The sequence below is a fragment of the Seriola aureovittata genome, chromosome 12 (assembly GCF_021018895.1).
Source record: "Seriola aureovittata isolate HTS-2021-v1 ecotype China chromosome 12, ASM2101889v1, whole genome shotgun sequence".
Lineage (NCBI taxonomy): Eukaryota > Metazoa > Chordata > Actinopteri > Carangiformes > Carangidae > Seriola > Seriola aureovittata.
The window spans coordinates 20,474,676-20,500,960 of record NC_079375.1 but is presented as its reverse complement, the minus strand read 5'-3'; the positions used below and the strand labels follow the sequence as shown (position 1 = coordinate 20,500,960).

At 41.6% G+C, this 26,285-nt stretch overlaps 1 protein-coding gene across 2 annotated transcripts in view; it reads left to right on the top strand.

Annotated features, from left to right (window-relative positions):
* The first annotated feature begins 10,496 nt into the window (after positions 1-10,496).
* Positions 10,497-26,285, top strand: part of slc1a7a (solute carrier family 1 member 7a) — a 36,410-nt gene continuing 20,621 nt past the window's right edge. Inside the window, exons 1-2 of one of the 2 annotated variants that reach the window (XM_056391178.1) lie at positions 10,497-12,121; positions 20,050-20,129. In XM_056391178.1, coding sequence (XP_056247153.1) covers positions 11,981-12,121; positions 20,050-20,129 — 221 coding nt within the window. In that variant the 5' untranslated portion in view covers positions 10,497-11,980. Of the gene's footprint in view, positions 12,122-14,107; positions 15,212-20,049; positions 20,130-26,285 lie in introns of those variants that run through there. The other variant, XM_056391179.1, reaches the window with a different exon arrangement.

Sequence of the window (26,285 nt, the reverse complement as noted above, 5' to 3'; positions counted from 1 at the left end):
TAGAAGAGAAGAGGCAGACGGTGGCTTCACATGATGGAGGAGCTGCACAGTCTCCAGGCTTAAGGCTCCGTGGAGCTGGTTTTGAATGAACTGGACAGACGGTGACAGCAAAGCAACCTGCAAGTGCAACTCATTTGTGCAAACTTCTGCAACAGTGTTGGGACAAACTTAGTGAACAGCATTTTAGAAATGTGCTCGGCTGTTGAATGAGTCAAACATTTTGATTTTAACTTTAGTTAAGCAAAAAAGATTCTGTGATTCCTGTTTTTATCTCCAATTGTTTACTCGGCTTTAGTTTCAGAATACACTGAGACATTAAGGGACACAACAACTGGAAAAACTGAGGTGTGTTTGACCAGTAGTGCAGCTATGTCGCTATGACACGTGATAACACAGTGCCTGACAAACAGGGAGAGAAGCCCCTCAAGGCAAACTGCAAAACATCAGTCTCTGAGATGCAGAGCGTTTCAGGCAGTAGATCTGTTACCTAACGTGTTCTTAATCAGATTCTAAAATGTTTATTGCTATCTAAAAATAGCAATTATATCTTAACCAAAATACTGTAATACTGCTATTTTATCTACTTTATACATTTGGTATGTCAACAGTTTTCTTGCCAAGTTTATCCCTTCAGTAAGACTCTGGCTCCCTCACTCATTGGTATGCTAGTAATTATTTCTTTGTCTTCAGTGAATGGATTTGTAGAAGAAAGGGTTTCCCTCATTGCATCAATCCAAAGTGCAAAGGTCATACACAAAACACGATTACTATTACTGACGTGTTAATCCCGGCCTTAACTGCAAAGGTAAGTTTGACTTCCCGTGTTTTCTGTAATGGGTGAAGGGAATCTGCTCCCACAGTACGTCGAACCTTCACACAACCAACTCTGTAATCATACAACCATCAGCTGTCAGACGATGTGAATGGTCCCAGTTGATGTAACCGTAAATCTGTCTTACCATCCATCCCATATGACACAAATGTGATGTTACACATCCACTCTACTACTCCCACACATACAGCTGTTATGACAGAAAAAAAAAGATGTTCGAGCTCAGGACTTGATTGGCAAGTCCCTCCCTCTCCTGTTACACTCCCATGTAAAGAAGCGCCATTTTTATCTACATTTACATCGTTATCTCTCCTCTTGCTACATGCAGTTTCAACCTGAACTCGGAAAGAGGTTTAATCCAGAAACCTGTGTCTGCATTGCCTGAAACCACAATGTTGACGGTTGCTACTACTCTTACGTTAAAGCGGCACTAATTAATATTTTTGTAATAACGATGGATAAAATGTTCCCTCAGGTTCCAGCAGCACCACGGAGGCTTTTAGTGCTCATTGTTCTAGTTTCCTGGCCTCAACTTTACTGTTTTGGTTCATTCTCTGTTTCCAGCAGCAGCAGGCAGCTCTGATGAACCCACCCAACACTTCCTGCCCAGCACCAAACGACAGACGGACAAAGGTAACAACTAGCTGGTGAACATAGTGGAGCATTTAGCTACAAAGAGGACAGGTGTTTCCCCAGAGAGTTCGTGAAGAGCAAAACAGAGATAAAAGAAGAGCGAATATTCATCAGATGGACAGAAACATGAATGCTAATGCTGCTGGATGTGTTAATAGCCAACTGTTTGATAACATGTTATTCATATTGCGTTTACAGCTTGCACTGCCCCAAGTGGCCAAAAGGAGTTAATACTGCTCGATAGCACCTTGGTGTTTTGTCATATCACCTTTAATGTAAATGTAACGTAAGTATCTGTTGGCATGGCACCCTGACATAAATATATGGATGGATACATAAGGTTTTATTTCCATTGTAATTTGCATAAAATGAAGAAAATAACATGCTGTATAATGTTTGCTTAGCTTGAAAAAGAGCAGCCTGAATTAATGGCACGCTCTTACTGGCGTTTTGCATGTTTTAATGGACATTGTCCAAGGACTCGGAGAGACATAAAGGCTCCACTGGGTTGAAACATTGCACTCCCACAGGCTCAGTATGACTCATTCACTTTCATTCAGTTTTATGCTGAAACAGCTGTAATGCACACCACGGTGTTCATTTACAATTCTGTTTAATCTGGTCCTTCTCCTCCATTAGAAAGTCTAAAGTGGAGCGAAATAGTTCAATAAGTAGAGACAGTTTGTGATTTTATGACAGGTGGAGCATCAAACCTACAATTATCCTGTCTTTGTTTAAATGACAAGAGTGGATTAAATTATTCTCAGTGTAAAGAAACATGTTTTTGAGCCCACACCAGTTACGTTAGTCAGATAGTGTTTGGGGACTCAAATGTAGGCTAGAATTCATTAGACACAGAATGTATGCCAGTATTTCCAGTTGCCAGTAGCCAATCCTTTTTCTGTCTGTTATTGATTGCACTGTAATAAGGTCAACACAGGCAGTGCATCTGCATTAAAAAGTCCTATTATTGGTCTCCACGTCAGCTCTCACTGTCAAATGTAATACAGTACAGCGATACGAAGCTACGGTATATTTGGTTGATCGGATGAACAGTTTTCGAGGACAAAAAAAGTTGCATTTAATGAATTTTGTTTTAATTTTATCAGAGGTGCAGGGATTTCAGAAGGAAAATGTAGCAGCTGTGTGTGTGTGTGTGTGTGTGTGTGTGTTCGTCACTACAAGCAACCCCCCTTTACATCATATGTTGCCATTTCATCCATTGTTAATATGAAAACACTGATTCGAGCAGCTTTAAATTTACACATTAATTTAAGGTGAATGTTTGAAAAAGATTCAAAGGAGTTATTTGTAAGTTTTACTATTGCTGGAAAGCCAACCTTAGCGTTAGCAGCTGCTTACCTAACAGCCTTTATTCCCCAAGATATGTCTCCAACGGTGGGAAGCAACACCAACTCTCGTCTCTTTCACATCCTTTCTTCTACTGAGGTTAACACGCGAATCCGTGTCGTCACTTTCTGATAGAAACTGCAGCCTCCGATGTGCCCTGAAGACGCAGCGCTGCTCAGAGGGCGTTTTATAACCTCTTGTTTTATAAACACAACAATGGCCAAAACTCTTGTGAAGCGAGAACCAAATACTTCCGGCAAGAAACCACGTTTCTTCAGGAGAGAAAACAAATAGCCCATTCAATGTGCGGAAGGCGCTGTATACCTTCCTTTAATGTAATCACGATACAAGTGATCGACGCAATGAGTTCTCGCATTTGATTGCTAATGTGTGAGATTGTTTAATCAGAAATAAGAACATCCCATCAACTTGTTTCGATTACTTTTCTGTGCTTTAAGGATCATACATTTACACCACTCTGCTGGTGGATGAGAGGCTCCTACTACAGTAACAAAGCACAAGGGAACATCCTCTGATGTGGGTCTGCAAATCAAAGATGGCCTCTTCAATCATTATCATTAATAAGGACCGGACCATTCTTTGTGACGAGCATTAATCCACATCCGTGCACAGCATCCATCACAGGTGAGAAACACAGTGTGATCCTTGTGTGCACGAAGTCTTGCTAAGTAGTAAGTAAATAATGTCATCCTTTCAAATGAACAGATGCAGCAAAAGGTATTGTAATAGAGAAAAAATAATCACACTGAATAATTACCCTGGAAACAGAAGATTGTGGGTCGTGGGTGGTTACACAAATAAAAGGCTTCACCAAGGTGGTGTTGGGGGGGGGGGGGGGGGGGGGGGGGGGATGAGTGACATTCAGTTTTGCTTGATTTATGAACAGTAGACCAGAGTAAGTCAAAAAGAATAATAGCTCCTGCCACCTAGGGACAACGTTTTCCATCATAAATGCGATGCTTGGTATAATCTGGATTTCTGAATATAATTTATTTTCACTGCAGACGGTTGAGAGACAGTCACAGAGGGGTTAGATCATGGCGCTCTCTTGTCCGTCAGTCACACAGGCCAATATCAGACAGTATTTCAGGGCTACATTCATTTAGTCTGAGGAGGATAAAATCAGCTGCTCCACCACAGCCCAGCAGGCAGCAGCCACGTTCAGTCTCGCTCTCAGTTTAGTATGAAAAGAACCCGAATCTGCAAAATTTTGTCCTAGGATGATTTGTAATGGAATATGTTGAGGCCCACAGCAGATGACCTGTGGATGTTGAACACGTCTGCTCCGTCAAAATGAATGAGTAGCACACCAGGCCTGACTGCTCGCTCTAATCCCAGATTATCTCTGCCAGTCCAATCCAGAAACAGGGGGAAAAATTGGCATAAAAAAGGGGATTATTTGACAGTGGTGGGGGATTGTGGAGCGACGTGGCGGTTAGAACACACACCTACTTGTTCATAAACATCACTCACACGGACGCCCTCACACACGTGAAATATGCAGCTTCAGACGCACTGTACATGTTTCAGACTGACATCCACGATTTTCATCCCTTGTTCCCTCGTGAACGTGTCAACGAGAGAAGCAAACCATCACAGCCGTGACACGACCCCAGCCAACCACATTCCCACCCCCACCCACCTCTCCACCCTCCCTCCTCCCTCATCTAGCTCCCCCTCTCATCCATATCTCCTCCCCTATCCAGTGGTAAACACCCTCCATCACTGCACTCTAGATACATGACAGATAATGCTAACCACCTCTGGGCACGCTCATGCTGCAGGGCAACCATCACAACAACACTGCAAATCCCTGCACCGCCTGATACATGTTTACTTCTTCTGACACTAATTGGCGTTTTACTTCTGTCTGTTTTATAATGTTATGCACCGTGTAAACAGAATTCCTCTATGTATTTTACACTACCTGGGAATAATGCATCTGTCTAAACCTTAATGACGTCTCTCGGCTCTAGCTGTTTTGTAAATGTCAAAATAACTCCTCAGTTACACCCTCAATTGGTATTCCATGGGTATGAGTGTAGTGCATAACGCTGTAGAAAATGTGCAGTGTGTCAAGTGTCTGGACAGCGTTAGTTTTAACAGCTGTTCACGCTGTTTACTTGGTGAAAAGCTTAAATTATTTATAAAACACGGATCAAAGTTTAACTGGGAGAATGTGACTCATGAAACTCGTGGTGGTGGTAAAGTTGTGTTACAAAGTGGACGTTCTTCCTGAGTAAAGTCACAGACACGCCTACGACAAACAAGTTTGATTTTCACCTGCTGCCGAGTTCTTCACAGAAGTCGAATCAATCAGAAACAGCTGATGTGACCTGCTGCCACTGAAAGCGATGGTGGGCTCAGCTAAGAACGAGAAGCTGCTGCTCGGATGTATTGTGCGCTCTTTGTTCACAGTGTCGTTGTGTCAGAACAGTCAGCTGCATTGGTCTGTCTAAAATACATTTTTCACATTGACACTGATTTTCATTCGCAAGGTTTTAAATCATTTGCCAGAAAGAAAAGTGCATGAGAATCCAACAAGATTTACAGTTTTGAGATGTAACACCTTTCCCTGATGACAGCTGAAATCTTACGGTGAACATTCAGGGATCGGATTTCTGTCCAGGACTTTAGGAGGAACCTGCTTTTTTTTCTACAACCTAAGTAGCTGTGCTTCACTTTGCATGTCAGCAGAACCTCCCTCCGACAGTCTGGAACAGATCGTGAGAGAGCGCACAACAGATCCATTTCGGCATCTTATGACAATTGCCGAGACTGAGCCCAGCAACTCAACTCAATTGCTCTTCATTGATATTCTGTTTTCTGACATAGAGCTAAAGGGCACGATAACACACTGGATCCATCCATCAATATCCAGCCTACTATCCTTTGAGCTTATTTGTGCCTTGTAAATTCTTCTTACACCACTTTGATATTGAGTTAGTTCCCCGTGTCCGTGTCAGCTGCTGCAGAGACTTCATCTCCCACAGGGAGCACTGCTCAAGCCAGGCACAGTGAATAACCTTTCTTTTATTTCCCTGATTTTTGACAAAATTTTTTCAAGTGACATTTTCTGCAGGTCACAGAAATGGCATTAGCAATTAACATTTCAGACTACAGTGGATTCACGCAGGGGCGCGCCTGCGTCCCAGTCCACGTCTTTCGCTGCAGTCACTCGGGGATTACGCAGCAGCCTCACAACAGATGTGGCATCTAGGATTACAATTAGAGTAATATCATCCATCATGCGAAAGCTTGTTATGTTAACATAACAGGAGAGCCTCTGGTCCCCCCCCCCCCCCCCCCGCATGTGTCACACGTGGGCCATTGTTGTTAATGGAAATGAAATAAACCGTTTCCATTGTGCGGGACTTCGCTGTAATCAGGGAGATGGTGGTCTGAGGTCGGGGTGCACAGGCATGTGTCAGACCTGTAGGTGAGATCTGGGGCTCGGGTTGTGAACTCAGCCGGTTTGCAGCTGTTGCCTCGGTTACATATCCAAGAATACTTTTTCTTTCTTGTCTTTTATAACTTTAAAAATGTATTTACTTGTGCCCATTTTCAATCTCCTGACACTTTTCCTCTCCAAGTACCGCTCTCTCATCTTTCATTTTTTCCCCATTAGTTTTTCTTTTTATGTTTTTCTTCCATTTCAACCCAGCTTCCTACAAATTATGATTATTTACAACTCAACTGCAGCAGCAACAAAGAAGAAGTAGGAAAGTTGGAAAAGTAATTGTGATCAGATTACAGTTTCTAATAATATAACCAGCACTCTATTCATGCGAGGTTGTCAGCACCTGCTTTGCTTCCTGCTTTGCCCCTAACACAGGGTGTAACGGACAGAAAGGACACGAATGACTACTTTCTTTTTTTTCTTTTACAACCACGTATCCTACAAATTACTTTTATCATAAACAACTAATTTGCAACAGCAAATCCACGTAAGAGAGAACACGATGCCGACCAGACTGTGTTTTATTTTTTTCACTGTAATGAGGAAATAGTGTTAATTAACATATCTGGCAAGCGGCCAAATGATGTTACGGGATGTTTTTCTCTAAATGATCTAATCCTGCTTTTCAATATCTGCTCATAGCAAATACAGGATTATTAAACATTTCATGGTTACCTTTCAGCACTGGCCAGCTTCCACCCTGACCACCTCACTGACTTCAACCTGGCACATAAATATAGCACCTCCTTTACTTTAAAGTAAAATCAGTTGATAAAAACTTAATTGAAATTGTTTTTGATGACTCAGTGTATTCAAATTTGGCTAAATTGCTAAGTGCTGTCGATGTTTCTATTACAACCCAAAAGAACCTGTATTTATTATTTAACCACCTGTAGCCATTACATCTATATTATTCCTGTTTATATGGAGCCAATATATTCGTATGTGTTTGCAGAACGCCCTGTACATTATGTTCCCAGTGTTTCTGAGACACATCTAGGAAGCTATTCCAGGACATGTTTAGCACATAACATTCTGTACATTACAAGTGAGGTTTCAAGGCTTTCAATAAGCCATGCTGCAGGCTTTTTGCTCTGTGGGCAGTTTATCAATGTTTGTTGAGCATTAAGCAGCTACAGACAAATATAGAGTGCATTTGTCATATCTGATGTTTTGTTGCAAGAACTTCCAACGTCATCTTTATCATTCAGCCTTTAATTTGTACAATGGGAAGTCACAGAACGAGGAGAGAGGGCAGTGTCTCATTTCAAATTAGAACCAGTGCATTTTTAATACTTTAATATTCCTCTCCAGAAGGAAGAAATAAACCCCTATCACTGGACGTGAAAATAGCATTTCTAAAACTTCATTATCAATCATTACATCACAACACTGGTTTAGTCATCCCCTGCACATTTCATCCCAGCTGACCGCTAGTTCTTATGTTGCTCTTGATGTTCTCAGAAAAAGCTCAGGGAACAATGGAGAAATGATTAACCTTCTTCAATTTCTTTCTTTTTCTTTTTTTTTTTAATTAAACTGCTTTTAGTTGCGTTTGAGTCGTAATGATCTTTGCAGGTTTTACACGACTCCCTGCGTTCTGACAGTCTGAAAGATGAATAGCACACTATGTATTTCTAGATCAACGGAGCGTTTAAACCCCTCTGCAGCCAGTAAGATCGATACATGGTGGATCAAGATTTCGGAGGGTGATGTCTTTTTCTAGCCTTTTCTGAAATCAAAAATATAAGAGCAAGTGTAAGGAATGGATTAAGACTAGCACATCCACTGTGAGCTAGCCCGTCCCTAATGCTATAGGGTGTAGATGTCTGGAGCTTCTCTGCCCTGCTCTTTGATTTGGGGAAGTTTTACACTCTGCGAAACTTGGTACCTGAGAAATTAGCTGAAAGTTACGTTTGCTAAACATTTGCTAAGAAATAGTGAGAGACATATAAGACATATGTCTGTCTTGCAGAAAGGGGACACTATTTCTCACAAATTATCACCTTTAACAGCTGGAAATGTGTTTATACAGTAGATGAGAATACACGCACTCATTATGTGAGCTGGCATTAACTTAATTGTGAGTCATTATTCTAATCTTGAAGGCAACGAAAGGGTAAAAGGGTCAGCTAAAACACAGCCGTGTTTCTTGTGGCAGGCTTCATAATTGGACTGTGCTAGTACAATGCATGCAGCTTGTTAAAAGGACAATCATTTCACATTTTTGCCTTGTGCAGTAACGGGCTTTAGTATTAAAATGAGGCGATAAAGAAGAATGATTGAGGAAAAAATACAAAACAGGAGAAAGGAAAAGCCAAACCATTCCACCAAGACAGAAAGACAATTATTTATTTTCCTTTCCAGTGATTTGTAGACTCATTAAATCCAGCTGACACTGACCGGCTCTCCAGCAGTGACAGGCTGCGGCATATAGCGGTGACACTTTCATTTTCACAATAGCCCTCATCAGATTCAATCTCACTGCGCTTCTCAGGTAAAAAAAAAATCCATTTGTATTCACTCTGAACGCAGCCTGTTTATATCTCTACTTCTAGAGGGTAAGAGTCTTCACAGAATATTCAAAAATATTATTTCAAATTTTATAGGGAGTGTACAGATGAATCTCAGGGCGGGAGATGATTTTCCTGGATACGGCAGGGAGACCAAAGGGTTCACAGCAAGTGCGTGTTTGAGGAATGAAGCTAATTAAGGGAGATCTGATGGGGGTGGCGCCTGGAATCTATCTGATCTGTCAATAATCTTGCTGCAGGACATGCTCTGAATGATGTTTCCCAAGTAACTGCAGCGTGCTCCTTTTGTTAATGCGTGAAACCTCAGGGACTTGTTAAGTGGATGTTGTCATTTTAAATGAACTCCTAAATGCTTCCTTATACTGTACAAACATCTCTGTGTGCGATTTTCAGATATCACTGCATTATTTAATTAGGCCTACTTATTCATTCATGTGTAAAATAAATATCAGTCAGTTAACCGTATCAGAGCTCTTCACACCTCTCTATGTTCTTAAAGCTTAATTTGTTTGTCTTTGTACACATTTGGTTCTGATTTATTCAAAAGAACAGCTCCTGAATAACATGAATCAAGGACTATACTAGATAATGACAAGATACTAGAGAACAAGCTGGGAGATATTACTGAGTCATTAGGTAATGATTAGTTTCTGTGAGTGTCTGTGAAACGGAGTAAGAAGCATTTTCTTCACAAGTCGTTCCCAGTTCATCGGCCACTCGTCCTTGTACAGCTCTACTAACACTTCTTTACATGTGCAACAGCTTGGGGGTTTGCAAGGCACGTTTCTGCAGTGTGATAATGCACCAAAAAGCTGTTTGCCAACCGCCAAAAAACATCAGAAGAAGAAGAACTTGTAACGTTACAGCATCTGGCATGCGAACTGGAAACATAGCACATCTTTCAGCCAGCGACTGTAATGATGCCAGGGGTGGAGCCTGCGCCAGCCTGTAATCTATTTGATGTTTTTGAACTGCTGTCGATTAAATTAAATTTCTTCTGCATCTCCTTGCATTTCCTTTCCTTTGCATTTACTCCATTATATCCTCGATTTTCACTTTCTACAGTATAAAATGTATAAGAGCTAAATTACAAAAGGATCTCTTTTGAGTTGTCCTGCTTTATGATATGTTGTTTAAGTGGTAAAACACGTACTCACGTTGGTTTTTCTTGGCATTTAAAAGAAATCATTGTCTGTGATGCTACAAACAAAGACTCATCATTAATTTACCGCTCACTCGTGGCGGCAGCAGGGTATTGACTTGACTTGCAGCCGTTGTATCTGATTCGTTTCTGTCATTTTCGCGGGAGTGACCGTGTCCCATTGACAAAAGTTGAAGCTTGTCAAGCGGAGAGGATAGCAGCCTTTCGTGGAGGTTTGTGCATGCGTGTTGAGGATAATCCTGGGATCTGACAAGTGACTAGCCACCCTGCACGTAATGTGCGCTGTCCTTGATTCAGCTCATTATATTGCAGCATTGTGCACATGCACAGACGTGTGTGGAGCTTGTTAAGCTTCAAGAAGCAGCAGTGGCAAGTAAACGAGCAAATTACACTGATTCGTCATCACTGTGCAAGATGACGAAAGCTTGAGAAGTCTGAGACAGAATATTGTTAGACAAGTATCGTAGCTTCTTCCAGGAAAAGTTCAGTACGTAGGTTGTGTGATTAGCGGGCAAGAGAGTGAGCGAGAGGTGATGCTGGTGATTGGAGTTAGCTGGTTAGTTAGCAGTTAGCATTATAGCTCTGAACGTACAGTGCAATATATTTACACTTTAGGAGTAAAATTTTCCTCCATACTGCACATTTGATATGTTTACTGTCAGTTCATACGCTACACATGAGCGTCTACCGTATATGCCATGTGTGGGCAGATCCAACTTGGCGTCATGGATGAGCAGTATTGTGATTGATTGTAATGTGTTGTGTGAACAACTTACCGTAATGTCAATTCTCGTCAATGGCTCAATGTAGTAATTATAAATGTCGCTCATTCCACTAACTCTTTATGAATTGCGTCGCTGTGTGTTCAGTGAACTAGTCCAGGACATGTTACCTTGGTTCAGGCACTGGAGGTGTGCGGTCAGCCTCTACTAAAATAAGACAACTCCAAAGTTAATTACATACGGGACTTTATTTTAAACATTATGTCCATGAATACACATCTCCGTGAGAGAGAGAGAGAGAGAGAGAGTATGAAATGCAGCAAAGGGCCGTGGGTCGGACTCGAACCCATGTCTGCGGCGGTTAGGCCCCCGTGGCCCGCTAACATATTATATGTTCTGTTTATTTTTAACACTCATCATGTCCCTTGCCTGTGACCACATCTGTAATTTTACCTTCAGTTGTGTCTGTCATCGTCATGTTCGATCATGTTTACTGTACCTCTGTGATGTGTAACAACCCACCAGGACTGTGAGGCCCCTGTTTTTGTTTTGTGCCGTTATTTACCTCATGTCACTTGTGTAATTTTTTTTTTTTTTTCTCTCTTTTTGTTGGTCTGGAACAATCCACTGTCCAATTGTTCAGAGAGCTCTCTAATCCAGCCTTAGATCTGAGTCGTGCAGCACAGCCTAATAGGATCTTAGTATTAACCCTGATGACAATACTGCCAGCTGTCGCAGAGCCCCCTGCTGGACACTGGGGGGAACGTATTGGGGGGGGGGGGGGGGGGGGCAGAGAGACAGGGAGGGAGGTGACTGACAGAATGACAGAGATAGAGAGTGTGTCGGTGTGATGCTCACAGTCTCGTGGAATAACCAAGGAAGCAGGTCAGAGGAGGAAAACAGAAACTCCTGAAGTGCTTTATTTTTGGACGACTACCTCTTTAATTTTACTTTTCACCCCCCTCCGTTAACTAAATCCCAACTTTTTTTTTTTCTTCCTCCTTTCTTTAATCTTTTTCTTTCTGGGCCGTTTCTTCTCTCACAATCCCACCTGCTCCTGCATCAGTCTGCAGCCATCTATCCTGTTTCACCTGCTGCGTCCACGGTCTGCTATCTCTTCCAGTGCGGCGGCGGCTGTTGGCTCTGTGCTGCTTCTATATGGCTGAATAGGTGGTAGAAGGGGAGCTTTTCTCTGAGAGGGGGGGTTGCAAAGTTGCAGTCAGGACCAGGACAAGCAGGAGGAGGAGGAGGAGGTAGTGGAGGAGGATGGCGGTGGCTCTGGATGAAGTTTGGGGGCGGGTGAAGAATGTCTGCAAGCAGAACGGACTGCTCATCCTGTCTGTGCTGGCCGTGGTCATTGGCTGCCTGCTGGGCTTCTTTCTCAGAGGCAAGCAGCTCTCCGAGCAGGTCAGTTGGTTAAAATGCCCCCTCCCCCACACGCACACTCTCCCACCAGCCCACCCGCCCTGCCCGACTTATCTCACCCCCCTCAAGTATCCCTCTTAAATGTAAAGATGGATTCAAACACCACAACTCCCAATACAAGAGATTATTCAGTTCCTTGTTCCCTCTTTACCTCCACTCCCTGCGCTTCACGCTGACATTATCACACACACTCAAACATGGACTGCTATCTCTGTGAGGACATGGTATCGATTCACATTCAGTCCCCGGAGGCTTAGCTTTAACAGCTAACATGCCAAAGCCCAACCTTTACACTGACCGTAACTTGGTCATGATTCTTATTTAACCTTAAAGCCAAATCTTAACCTTCCAAATTAATCATTAACTGGACCTGATTTTTGTCGCCAGATGGCAGAGAAGTCCCCACAATGGGATGAGCACACAGTACACACAGTGGCCCACACACACGTTCACTTTAAATAAGATATTTTCACTAAACTACCACCATCTACCAAAATATAGTTTTCATCACCGCAATCAAGTAGGACCATTAAAGTGAACGAGGGGGCGATGTAATGAACAGTGGATTGTGCTTCTGACAGATTGGGAATAAGGAATAAGGAGAGGGACGCAAGGTTCAGTTTCACCTAAGTGACTGACACTGCAGGTTCTTCACACTGCTCACAGTCAGGTCACAAAAGGCTGTCAAAGAAACAGCGTTAAGAGGCCTGAAGGGTCGCCGGTTTATGACGAGAAAAACAAAGACGATAGCAAGTTCAAACTCATCCAAATGCCAGTTTGTCTGCTACAATGTGCATATAGTAATGGCAAAATACTTCCCCAGGGGCAAGCTTTTTTAAAAATGTGAATCAGTACCTCATTGCCTATACAGCCTCTGAGCTAGACTCGTATCCATGGAAAGGGATTGCCAGCGGGGAGATTAGTTGTCAATCACTCACCGAGACATCACTTATATAATTCACACAAGACTGAATGGGAAGTGGAATTAAAAACATAGTTGGAAAATCAGTAAAATGCTAAGAGGCTGCTAAGGCAACTGCATGATTATTCCTCTAACCATTTTGCTTTGGTAATAGCTTAAATTACTGTCAGAGTAATGGAAAAAAAAGATTGTTCTATCGATTGTTCCAGTAATTATGAGCTGGAATTGCAGAGAGAGCGTACGTCAAGGCTGAAAAGCTATAGTAATAAGGTTGGCTGAAACAGAACAGAAAAAAAACGTGGATGATGGGGTGGGGGGTCTATGTGCTTTTTTACATGTATGATGCAAGATGTGTGACAATATAATAATGTTTGAGCATGAACATGGTGTCAAAAGAATTTCCAGCAAGAGACAGGGGAATGTCAGGTGTGTGGCTTCCTGGTGATTTTGTTTTGATCCACGTGTTGCGTAAGATAACAGTAGCGGCCGTCTGTTTTATATGGAGCACACATCTCCTGAAAGAGCTCTGCGAGCATGTGAGCAAACTCGTAATAATGTAAGTGGAGAATCCTAGTCGCACAGCACAGTGTCAGCTTGGTGATAAAAAAAAAAAAAAAGGCTAAATCACTTCATCCTTCCACATGGTCCGGTTCAGATACTGCAGGTGATACGTGCAGACGCATGTTCCAGTGGAAGTACGTGCTGGTAAATGCATGTGTATTCCCCTATATTCACTAGGAGCTAGTGAGCTGAATTCATCACAATGAACAGGCAAAATGACTCATGTCAGTTCATATTTGCGTGTCCTGGCACCGTTCGGGACATTCACACACCGGCAGCAGAATATAAAAATGAGAACGAAGTACATCATAAACACGTCACCGCTAGCAAATGTGTGTTTGCTTTTTGAAATTTGATATCTGTTCATTTAATGCAATTGGCGTGAGGGAGCTTGCTCACGGCCTTTATAAGAAAGGAGACACACTGAGACGCTCTCGCAGCTTCTGTGTCTGGCCTCATTTTGTCAATGAGATCAGGGGATTTGATGTAAACAAAGGAAATGATCCTGAAACCCGCGGGACCAAAGTCACAGCCATGGAGATATTCTCTTCTTACCTCAATGAAAATACATAAAAAGTCACAAGTCCTGCTAGCAAGGAGCTAAATGGTAAAATGCTAACATACTCAATAACAATTCTGACATGATGATGTTTAGTAGAGTGTTTACAGTGTTCACTTGCTAGTTAAGCATATGAGCTATATGCTAACATGTGCTACTTAGTCATTCGTGAAACATAAATTAAGTTATAAAGTATTGGACAAATTGTTATTTTGTAGTTTTGACCTGATTAGACTCTAATGATAAGAGATCATCTTGAGTCTGAGCCAAAGCGGTGCTGGACTGACTGGTCTGACGTTACCCTCCACAGAGCCACGACTCTGACAACACAACAGGTCCCTCACTGACAGCTGAGAGCTGGAGAGGTTTAGTAAGTGGACCTTGAGTTAAGAATTTAATCATACTAAATTTTCCAGGGTCAGGAAGGAGCCTTCAGATCAAGAGTATGATCTGACTTGATTTTTTGGTGCTTCAGACTTAACATTAACAAAGCCTATGTATACTGTATATGTAAGTATATTGACAGAGCTAAATAATCAGCAGTTGCTAGCTCTAGTTCCTTTGTCTCTGCCAGTGACTGCGGGTTGAAAACAATGAAAAGTATTGTGATAACACAGATTAGGGAGTGTGGTTTTTAAAGGGGAAGCAAAGCTCATTTCCGTGTCCCTCTCACAAACATGAATCGGGGCCTGTGGTCAACAGGCTGGACAATCTGCCCACGCTGAGCCTGCCAGGATGGTTTTTACCTCCTCAGCAGGAGAAACAGAAGTGTATAAGCTGCCTACGGAGAGCCACTCCTTAAAGGAATCAACACAACACTGAGTGGCTTCCGAAATAGTTTTTTTTTTTTAAATTATAGGTCATACACTGAGAGGATTTCAATCCCTTGAAAAGAGCAGAATAATTCAGTTGTGTGTGGAAGCGCTCTGCGGTTTGTGTCACAATGGAAAAAGCATTTGGTGTCGCGAGGAGCATGGTGGTGGATTTGACTGTGACTGTGGCAGCTGGCAGGGTGAAGGTGAAGGCAAAGGTGAGGACAGTTAAGCTCCCACTGCATTCATGATTACAAGGTGAAAACAAGAATTTAGAGTGCAGGTGTGTGTGTGTGTGTGTGTGTGTGTGTGTGTGTGTGTGTGTGTGTGTGTGTTCCTTTCATGAACAAATGATCAAGAAGTGCAATGGTTGAGGGTCTAGATATTTCTTTTTACTTTTATAGACAGAGACTGATTGCACCGTATGATTTGTAGTTTGTGATCAACACAACTGAGCGGGATACACACTGCAACATAAGTATATTTGCAACTTCTGGCTTTCAGCTCAGGCCCATCAAAAAATATATATTTTCATCCTTCATCCTTTTACAAGAAGAAATGATGATGTATGTCAATTATTTCAAAACAAATAATTAAAGGTCCCAGAATAAATGTGTTATGAGTGAAACTGCAGACTAAATGAAATGAAGTTAAGAAAATTAAAAAGCATAAGAAGAACAAAATTTAAAGTAAAATCAATGGTTTTTAAATGATATTGTCATGAAAAGCAATGTCAGACAGAAAGAAATGTCTAAAAGTAAATTACAACACATTGCATTGAGTAGTGTCAGATATGTGTGGTGGCCAGTGTCCCTGCTGCGCTAACAGACCAAAGGTTATTTTTCAGTCACCGTCCAGACAGGCGCTTTGTTAGTTCATCATCATCAGTGTCTCAAATGTGTCTTGCTGCTTTCACATGGATAATTGTACATAAATGGTATGCAGTGTGCATATACCAGCATGTGGTAGTGTGTGCGTGCGTGCGTGCGTACCAAATGTCTACCACTGTCAGCAGATGTGAGAGACAGATGTGTTTATCCTTCATGCACATAGACAATACAAACACACATGCACAGACACACTCTGAATGCTATGTTCACAAAATTAAATACAACACACAACATACTAAAGTACCCAGAGGCCACCCCCCCCAAACATGCACACACACACACACACACACTTAGCCATTTAGCCTAAAAGTGCCCTCACTCAAAAACAGAAGCAAAAGAGCTTTTATTGCTCCAACATCTGCACTGCACAGATGTGCTGTACTTAAATTTGATTTTTTTTTTTTTTTTTTCATGTCCAACTCTTTACTTTGTTTTGTTTTTCCACTGGCTCTTTCCGCTTATTGCTTACTATTATCATAATATAATAGCGTGTTTTAAATTGCTTGTCACTAACAGGGGACTGTGCACCCACCCATTCACTTTGCATTCACTCTTTAACTTCAGATTCTTACTGCATTTCATACTTTTCATTCAATTTATTATTTATTTCTCATTATTAGATTTACAAACCTTCATTAATTGAGTTTGTATAGACATACGGTATTATCAGCTTTTAAGGTTGTTTTTGTGAATGTGCTAAAGGAGCTATTTGTGGGATTTGTTATTGCTATATCAGCATTAACAGCTGTTTACTTATAAGTCTAGAAGAAACGTTGCCAGTTCTTCATCAAACTTCATTCATTTACTTACTAAGAGCTGTCTCTAGTGGTGGGAAGCAATGCCAGTGTTAACTCTTGTTTGGCCTCTATTTCTATAGCTTCTTTTCTTCAATTTAAGTTAGCATGCTAACCAGCTAGCTCTGGTCCAGCTGGACCATCTCATCACTTTCTGATACCGAGTCACTGTATCGTCTAGTCTGCCCTGAAGAGGTAGCGCTTCTCAGAGGGCGTGTTATTACCTCTTGTCTGCTAAATGCATCAATAGCTGAAGCTCTTGGCAAGACTGGTAGGTAAAGCCTTTGATGCTAACGCTGGTCATGTAATGCAATAGCAAAACAAACAAATAGCTCCTTCAACAACTGTTGCATCCATTTATCATTTTTTCTGACCACCTGACAAATTTAATATTTCACCAGAAAACCAAAACAATGAGCTAAAAGACGCTAAAACTCTCATTATAGCTGAGAGGAACGAGTCAGGGAGACTGTCCTACTGTAAATCAGTGCCAGTAGCTTATAATGACCCACAATTGCATTTTGTTAGGCAATCTCCAGCTCCAGTCACATTAATTATGACTGGAGCAAAAGAGGAAGTGACAACCTTCACCATGTGTTTGTTATTGTAACCATGACAACAAAGGTCCTCTATCTTTAAGGAAGTACCTATCTTTTCCTAAACCTAGCCAAGTTAGGTCCACATCCAAACCTCCTTGGTTGATTTCTTTAAATGCAGAGGAGTATGAGTTGTAGTTGTTGCCATACTAAAAGTATAGTACAATAACTAAATGTAACATGGTGTGCAGTCACTTGGCCGTTTAAAAATCAGAACATCCCGTTTTTCACATTGATGATGAAGCATAGTGAGTCTCTAGTGTTTTCAGGTCGCCAGATGTGATACCAAAATAAGTACCAGGTACTCGCCTCAACTTTTGCCCAATGGAAAACCAAAAAAAAGATGTTGAGAGAGAGTTGAGCCGAGCTGCAGTGGAAAAAAGCTAATTGCTTTCTTTCTTCTTCTTTTTTATCCCAGGAGTATGACCCTAGGTGAGGGCTAGAATGTAAATTGACTGCTACATTCAGAGTAGAGGGCAGAGCAGACACATCAGCCCACCTCTTATCGTAGAATAATCTCACACTCCGTCTTACATCACCTGTGAACAAGACCCTGAGATATTAAACTTATTCTGTTGGGGGTTCAAATATTTCCTGTTGTTCAGGGAATTCTAAAAGATTTTGAATAAGCTGTATAAAGCTTTCTGTGCCTCCAGACAGAGCAACAGTCTGATATATTGTGATATCACTTAAATCAGTGTCTTTTGGAGCTTAAGACTACAAGTACGGACATGAAAAGAAAATCTGGGGGTGTATAGTTTGAAAGATGCAAGCTTACCAGACCTCTGTAGCCTGCTCTTCATCTCTGCTTGAAGCTACGAAAATTACCAAACCTAAATCCGTCAGCTTTCATGTTGCATTGTGTGCGATGTAGTCGCTGGGTTTAGAAAAGCAAGAAAGAATGCGTTGAATAAAAAAGGCAATCTGTGGTTCTGTTGCATCAAATCTGATACCTTTTTACTGTCCATCACGAGCCTCACAATATTATACTGTAGGTGTACAATGCTGAATCAGTGGAGGGCTCTTTTCAGCTGCCGTTCCAGTTGTTTCTCTATTCATAACCCACAAAATGTGAATGGTTTAGATTAACATCAAAAATCCACTTGCAGAGTCTTGAAATGAAATATGCTTTTCTTATTGTTGCTTGGCAATATACAAACTTAAAACCCACAAGGTAAATCAAGAAGAGAAATATGGTCACTGTGCGACAGACAATATCATTTCTTTTACTTTGCCAAGGTTGACATACAGTATCTTACTATTCCCAGATGATGGATTTTAACATAAGCACTTAAACACAAGAGTAAGAATAGCTCAAACTTCTTCTAATCACAATAACATCGTTAAGCTATAATAACCTGATTTTTACTACCTGTGTGAAGCCATGTCAAGGAGACCTCTTCCAGCTGTTTGTTATGCCGTACATAAACTGAAACCAGTGGCCAGGAGAGTAGGAAATTAATCAAAAAGTAATCTACTGGCTTTTGATAGTATGTTCATCTAAAATATATGTTAAAATGCCAAAGAAAACAGAAGGTGATGCAGGTATCAAGATTTACAGTTTTCAGTAGTTTTCAGTAGTAGGTTGATACTGTGTGACAGAGGATTGTAGAAACCTGTTTTCCTGTAATTGTGTAATCAAATCAACGGTCACAGGATTGAAACATGATGAAACTCCACATAGCAGCCTCTGTGACCTCATGACTTCATGCAGCGAATACATTACAAAACAAGGTTTTATTATGCAGATTTATATTCTAGATTTCTATTTCTATTTTTAGCCACAGTCAAATAAGGTCATTAAATAAGTTAAATGGCCTCAATCATGGTCAATTACTTTGTTTCTGTCAGTGATTAGCTACATCAGATATTTAGTATTGGCCACTGCTGTTTATTACTCATGTGCTGGACATATAATAAGGAAAGGCAACAGCAAAATGCAGCATGGCGCACATGATCGAACACAGGTGAACAATAAAGGCAACACACGTGATGAAACTAACAGAGAACTTAAAGCTGAAGAAGTCTTGTAAGCCAATCAGTTTCGGTTGCCTTAAACTCCAGTATGTTGGACTGGTCAGGCCACCACTTTGGTCCAGACTGAAATATTTCAACAATTATCAGTTAGCTTTCCATAATAGACATGTTAGCACATGTTAGCATGCTAACACACTAAAATAATAGCATGCTGATGTTAGGATTTAGCTCAAAGCCCCGCTGTGCCATAAGTACAGCTTCATAGAATTGCTAGCATGGCTATAGCTAGACTCTTAGTCAGGTTTGTTTGAATTACCTTTTCTCAATTCCTCTATCAAAGCTACAAAGCAACCTTAAAGCTCACAGCAGGGAGCCACTGCCAGATGACCCGAGAGGTCTCTGTGTCTCATAGCTTTTCATCAGGCCCAAGCCTTTTTTTCATGTAGCAAGGCTTGTGCTTTATATAAGAGGAAGATAATCTAAAAGTCAATTGAAAGCCATTTCTCAATATGTTTTTCGTCCTCTTTTCCTGACAAATCTTTTGATTTGAGTTTCACTGTCTCTCACAAAAGCAGCCAGACTTCTCAAGGTCTGGTTTAGAAAAGAATCGTCGTATGTGGGCAAGATTTGCAGTTTGTGATCATGATTGGTTGGAACTGATATCTGGTGCAGTGCTTTTACACTACACATGTCACTAACACAAACAGGAATAGCTAGCAAAATACTCGCATAATGTAATTAGCTTGTACTGTTTAATTTTGAGTTATGAAACAAGGTGTTTTTCTCTTCCCACTTGCAGGAGGTGAAGTACTTCCAGTTTCCGGGAGAGCTGCTAATGAGGATGTTGAAAATGTTAATTTTGCCCCTTGTCGTATCCAGGTAAGAGCAACACAGCAACATACACATTCACACACTCACACACACAAAAACAATTATGTGCCCTTTGTGCCAAATGCCAAACTTGATTATAGGTATTGTCTATGCTGAAAGGAACCAAATTAAACTAAACTGTGAGGAGGAGGTATGTGCAATCACTGGGGGAGCATCATTGTCGCTGCAGTCACTCTCCTCCACCTCTGCACATATGCAGTGAGTTTCTATGCTGCAGTGAGATTTTTTGCAGGTGGCACACTGTGGCCTACACCGGTGATATTGATATTACTTTGAAAAGTACCATATGAGAAACCTGGGCCTAACCCCCCCACCCCCCATTTGAACGTTCTGCTGAGAACATGGAGACTGCATCAGAATGAGCTGTTGTAGCTACAGAGAGAACTGAATATGAATGTTTGTCATCACTTATCTCCACATGGTCACATGGGAAAGTGCCATATTACTGTGTATAGCGGGGGGAACAGACATTTTTAACAGCATGAAATATATAAAAATTACAATAGCAATGTATCTCGCACACTCTGGGTCCATTTCGTTGTTTGTTTCGGCTGCATCTTTCTCAGCCAATCAGTTGTCCTCAGAGACCACATGTTCGTTGGTCTGCTCTCTGTAGCTGGAGTGAAGGATTTAGTATTCATAAATTAAAAAGCCTTCAGTTAGGAGCTATTTAAATATAAATCCACCTGTACACCCACCTTTGACCTTGAAATTACAGTTTATTTGTATAGCAACCTTCAACAACATGGTAATTCAAAATCCTTTATATAAAGACATAAAAAGGAAATGTTGGAGGGTCAAGATAAGACAGAAACGAGGCAACGGATTCAAAATGAGTGAAATAAAATAGAAGATAGAAATAAGCTACATTTGAATAAAATAAATTAAACAGGACAATAGGATTTACAATAGAGATGCAGTGCTGTGCTTGATATGAATGAATAGTCCCAAATTTAATTTAATGGAGAGCTGAGGCAAACAGAAATGTTTTAAGCCTAATTTTTGTTTGTTTTTTGGGGACTTTGTTCCAGATTGACGTACCCTCACGTGCAATCTTCCCTCTCACAGTTCCACCTCCAGTTTAAGTTTAAAATCATGTATTTCATATACAGCCTCATACTGGTTTTTCGTGCATAGCCTAGAGATTTGTTGCTACAGCTGTGTGTCTGTACGGTAAATAATGTCGATGAAAGCAAAACTTAGACGAGACTGCACCCATTTCAAATCAAGGATTAAAGAGTAACGTTCGTATAGAGGTAAACCTGTTGCCCTTTTATAACTTTGGATGCATTCTTAGAAGTGCAGAGGAAGCCAGATTCTCCACTCTGACTATTTTAGGCCCAAAGCTCTTAGTTGCCTGCATGAGGTCAGTGATGTCCAACACACAAAAAAACTCCCAAAACAAATCATGCAAACGCACCGGTTACATGCAGGGTGCTTTGTGCAATAAGCTACTTACAATCTATGCAACAGCAAAGACTGGATGAGAAGTTAATCCTCCCTTCCTCTCTCTGTCTGTCTGTCTGTCTCTCTCTGTCTATTTCTCTCCCTCTGTTTCAGTGGCTCTCTCTTTTAGACTTCTCGTTATGTCTTTTCCTCTGCAGTTTAAGGCAAAGCGCAGTGAGAGTATGTATCTGTGCTTTTATGAATGCTCGTGGTCCACTCCCCCAGTTGCACAGATTCAGAGCAGGAGATCACTTCAGTACAGGTTCCCTGCCAAACGTGAGGCACGTGAGGGCAAGAGACGTTAATTACATCTAATCTGAAACAGTGCATGCAGGCAGGGGGCCAAACGTAGTTCAACAAACTGCTTCAGAACACGGAAATGTAAAAGCAATCATGGCAAACATTCAACACTCAGCATGGGCTCAGGCTGCAGGAGCTCCTGTTGAATCTGCAACACACTCAACGTCCCTGGTGCCTGCCTGCCACTTAATGACGGCAATAATGGATGAGGAAGGTAGAAGGCACGGCTTGTTACGTCGCAGCTGTCATGTTTGGACTAATCACTATCCACCTGCTCGCACTCAATCTAGAATATCTGCATATCTTTGCAACCCGCTGCAGACGGTGCATGCAAATATCCAGCCACAGACGCAAACACAGTCTTGGTTGATATCCTGCCTTTCTCTCTCTCTCTCTGTCTCTCTCTCTCTCTCTGCCATGGCCACTGATGTCAGCAGAGAGTATCTAGATTGGGATGCACAGACCGGCTGGTTGACATGGCGCATGGTACAGTAGGGCTTATCTAGGGGTGAATATCCGCCCCAGCCCTATAGCCTGCCTGTCCCCATTTATTTTCCCCTCCCAGGGCCATCTGCGCACCAGCCAAAGCGGAAACCAGATTATCCCATGAACGTGTCATGCAGAATCAATGGTCACTCCACTTACTGCCTCCGTATGTTCCACGTTTCTTTTATTTGTTGGGATTGTAATCAAAATAAAATAATTAAAGTAGAACTAGATTTTGAAAAAGAAAACTACATGTTTATCAGTTTTTTTGCTGTTTCTAGTCAAAGAGCAATTACATTTTGATAAAGCTCTTATTCACCAGTGCTTTGGCTGAGATCTGAAGGTCAAAGGTGAAGAGCAGTTTTAATGTTATGCAGCATCCACACAAACATATGGCTGATCCAAACCGTACTCAGAGTGCCAATGGTTGCATCTGCATTTGTGGGAAATCTCGCCGCGAGGTGTAAATGACTTTTTCTAGCCCATGGCGGCGAACAGTGCTGTCATACGAGCGCATATTTCCAGAGATGTGTTTCACTCCGTGTTTGTATATGTTCATTTGACCTATAGACTCATCTCTGTCAGTTCTCTCCGTGTTCAGCTGTAAGCCGAATGCTCAGTTACTCGCGCTGAAGAAGAAATAATCAGCCGGGAAGATGAGCACTGCCGAAGAGATGAGAGGGGGTCAGTGCTGCAGGTTGTTTACAAGGTTTAGAGAAACATGAATCATATGTAGCCTGGAAGCATGTTTTGTTTAAATGTGAAGCTCCTGTAGGTGTTTGCTTCTCAGTGAATGAATACGAACAAACAGACTGAAATACAAATACTGGATCGCTACTCATGTTGCACAACATCCCCTGAAGAAAAAACATTTCAGTCCATTTTCTTTGGAGCAACATGCGTTTCTCAAGAGTTCATTTTAACTGGTCACCCTGTTCTGATTATGATATCATCCCCCACTGCGTCTGGATTTCAGATAGTAACACGTGGAGGAGGATGTGTGGAGCGACGTGTGAAGCAATATTTTCCCCTCACAGTCCGATCTTTCCTGTCACTGCCTGTTGTCAGCTCTCACACAGGAGCGTGGAGACTTTGGATCAGTGGCTGAATAATTCTTTGACTAAAAGAAGAAAACAGAGATAAAATGGGCCACATTGATTTTTCTGAGACAGTGCAAATGTACAAGGGAACAGTGTCCCAGAGACAGCTTCGAATTTAAGTCCTTGTACTCTAGGATGTCAGGATGACCCATATGTCACATTGTGATGGCTAAATTGTGATGACGTCACATCGTAGTCGTGCAGATCATGAGTGCATCTCTCCAGATCGTCTGATTTGTCCTGCTGGTTGCCAGATGCCGCAATGAAGAGTTATTTTTAAATTGTTTTTTCAGATCACAAGTCAGATCACATTCATAAACTGCGGTGCTCGCCAGAGAATATAAAACATTTGAGAGCAAAATATTCAAAGTAAGACCTTGTTCAAACGAAGGCAGATCTGCAACAACGAATTCATGTCTCCGGCTCATCAAACATCTATGCATTCATTTACTTGTATGTCTTGTCTTGTGAGTAAATGACAGTCTGAGGCCTGGCCACAGCAGCATTTTAAATTTTAAAATCAGCATATAGCTCCCCCACCCAGATTTTACGTGACTTAGCAGTTGCTAACAAGTGGCTTAATGAGACTTGGAGGTTGTCTGAGACATTAAATGCTGGACACGAGAACTGATTTCCCGACCAGTCCACCTGTGCAGCCTCATTGTGATTATGCTCTTGCTCTTGAAAACGAGTACTGACTTTAAAAGAGGAAAAGCTTTCGTAAAAGAGGTAAGGAAGCTAAACCACGTCAAAGTTGGAAGTTTAGTGTTGGCGAAGTGATGCAACTGTGGTGTAGTTCATTTATGGGCTAACATTATCTTTATGTTTTCTGACGATGTCTGTTTAGGCTTTAACATCATAGAAGTGGTTTATTTGTGAAGATCATCGTGCGTAACAACACTTGCAGGGTATCATTTCAGAAAGGCCTCTGAACGTCAAATTTTAGTACAGTGGTGAGTCCGAGGGGGAAGGTTGCAGTGGATCGTATAAGCTCTGTCGTATAGTCTTGCTATTGTGTCACTGATTTCCTTTGTGGTGAGGGAGCAGACTGGAAAGCCAGAGGATATTGTTGAAAGACGTGTGTCTGAAACAGTATGAGTGACATATGGTCTGATATCCTCAAAAACATACAATTTCTGGCTCAGCTTCTTCGTTCGATTGTGAAGCAGCTTGGAAAACTGTTGTAGTGACTGTTGCTAGCCATCGTTAGCTGTTAGCTTGCCAGCTGTTCACCACCTAGCCAGGTGAGTAGTCATAATAATAGAAACCAAATATTTCACAGAGACAATCAGATTAATTTTACAGTGTCACTTCCTGGTGTGACCAAGCCTGTGTATTTAGTTTTCTGCTCAGAGATTGGTGCGTGCTGCATAGTGTAAATCCTCAACTCTCAGCACTATGACCAGGTGTTTATAACGTTTACCACCTTATGGTTTGTAACACATGCGGTAGTCCTTTATTACCACAGCAGAGTTCATTACACAGAAATATTAATATGTAAAAACATAACACAGATATGTATACATCACATATGCAGGGTGTTGTGTCTGCTGCTAGTTCGCCATTTTCACAAATTCTTGAACCAAACTAACTGCTGGATTTGTTTCTGCCCTTTTCCGGGAAGCAGGAACTTGGCATCTGACACAGATGTCTGCTCGATGTCACTGGTCAGCTCAGCAGGTCAGGCAGTGGAGTTAGATGAACAAGAGGTTTATAGAGAATTGGTTTTTCTTAATCTCAGCATACAGAGACAGATAAACACTCAGCGGTGTACGGCAGCGCAGCGAGAACTTCCTGACTCACCCCGATGGCCATAAAACTACAGTGATTAATTCCTTAAATGATAATATCTGTTTTAGTGCTCCTTTAGTTCACCTTGACACGTGTCCTGTTTCACCACATGTAATAACATCTTCCAGCCCGTTAGTTGTCAGAGCTGTTGTGAGCTTGGTTGAAGCCCTTTTTCACACCTGTAGTCTGCTAAATTATAAAGCTGTTGTTAGAGCGTGACACCTATATTGACTATTAAAAATCAAATAGTGAAACCGACATCAAGTAGATCCATTGATGTTGCCTTCACTGATCTGAACCGCTGAAACAAAAGCCGTGGTGTCACTACCACATGCCACGGATGCATGACTCCTCTCCAAGGAGCCTTGGCCTTCTCTTTTTCATCTGGACGTGGGATTACTGTAATGCTCTTGCTCAGCAAAGGTGCAGCAGGAAGGACTGTAAGCCCCATATGGTCCAAAAATCATGTGGCAGATCTACTATACATGTTCTTGAAACCTCACGGTGCAGGACACAGATGACAGGTGACGCACTGTAATCCCACCTCGATTTAGAACGACAGATACTTGTGCTGACTATCAAGAAGTCCAGTTCTTCCATTTGCTGCCAATAAGAAGTGGAGAAGCAATAGCTGAAAAGTATTTCTTTGGGTTAGGACCCACTAAGGGGACCAAAGAAAAATCAAAAAGGGTCACAAGATGATTAAAAGGGACAGAAAAGATGCTTCAAAGGCCACAACCATTTTAAAGCTGCTATGCTCTTTATTTTTATTACATGGGATCACATGACTACGTGTATGCGAAAGGAGATTGTTTGTAGTGACGCACCCAGAGGGAATTATCACTCCACTCTGCAGTTCCTCTCAGCTCTGCGGAGCAATTTAGTGTCTTTCAGCTCATTGTTTTGGTTTTCTGCCTTTAACCGTCACTCTCACAGGCACATTTTTTGGCAGCAGCAGGAACCTGTTTTTAGAGAGAAGGCTCTAATGAAACACAGCACTCTAACCTGCCCTGCTTTTAAC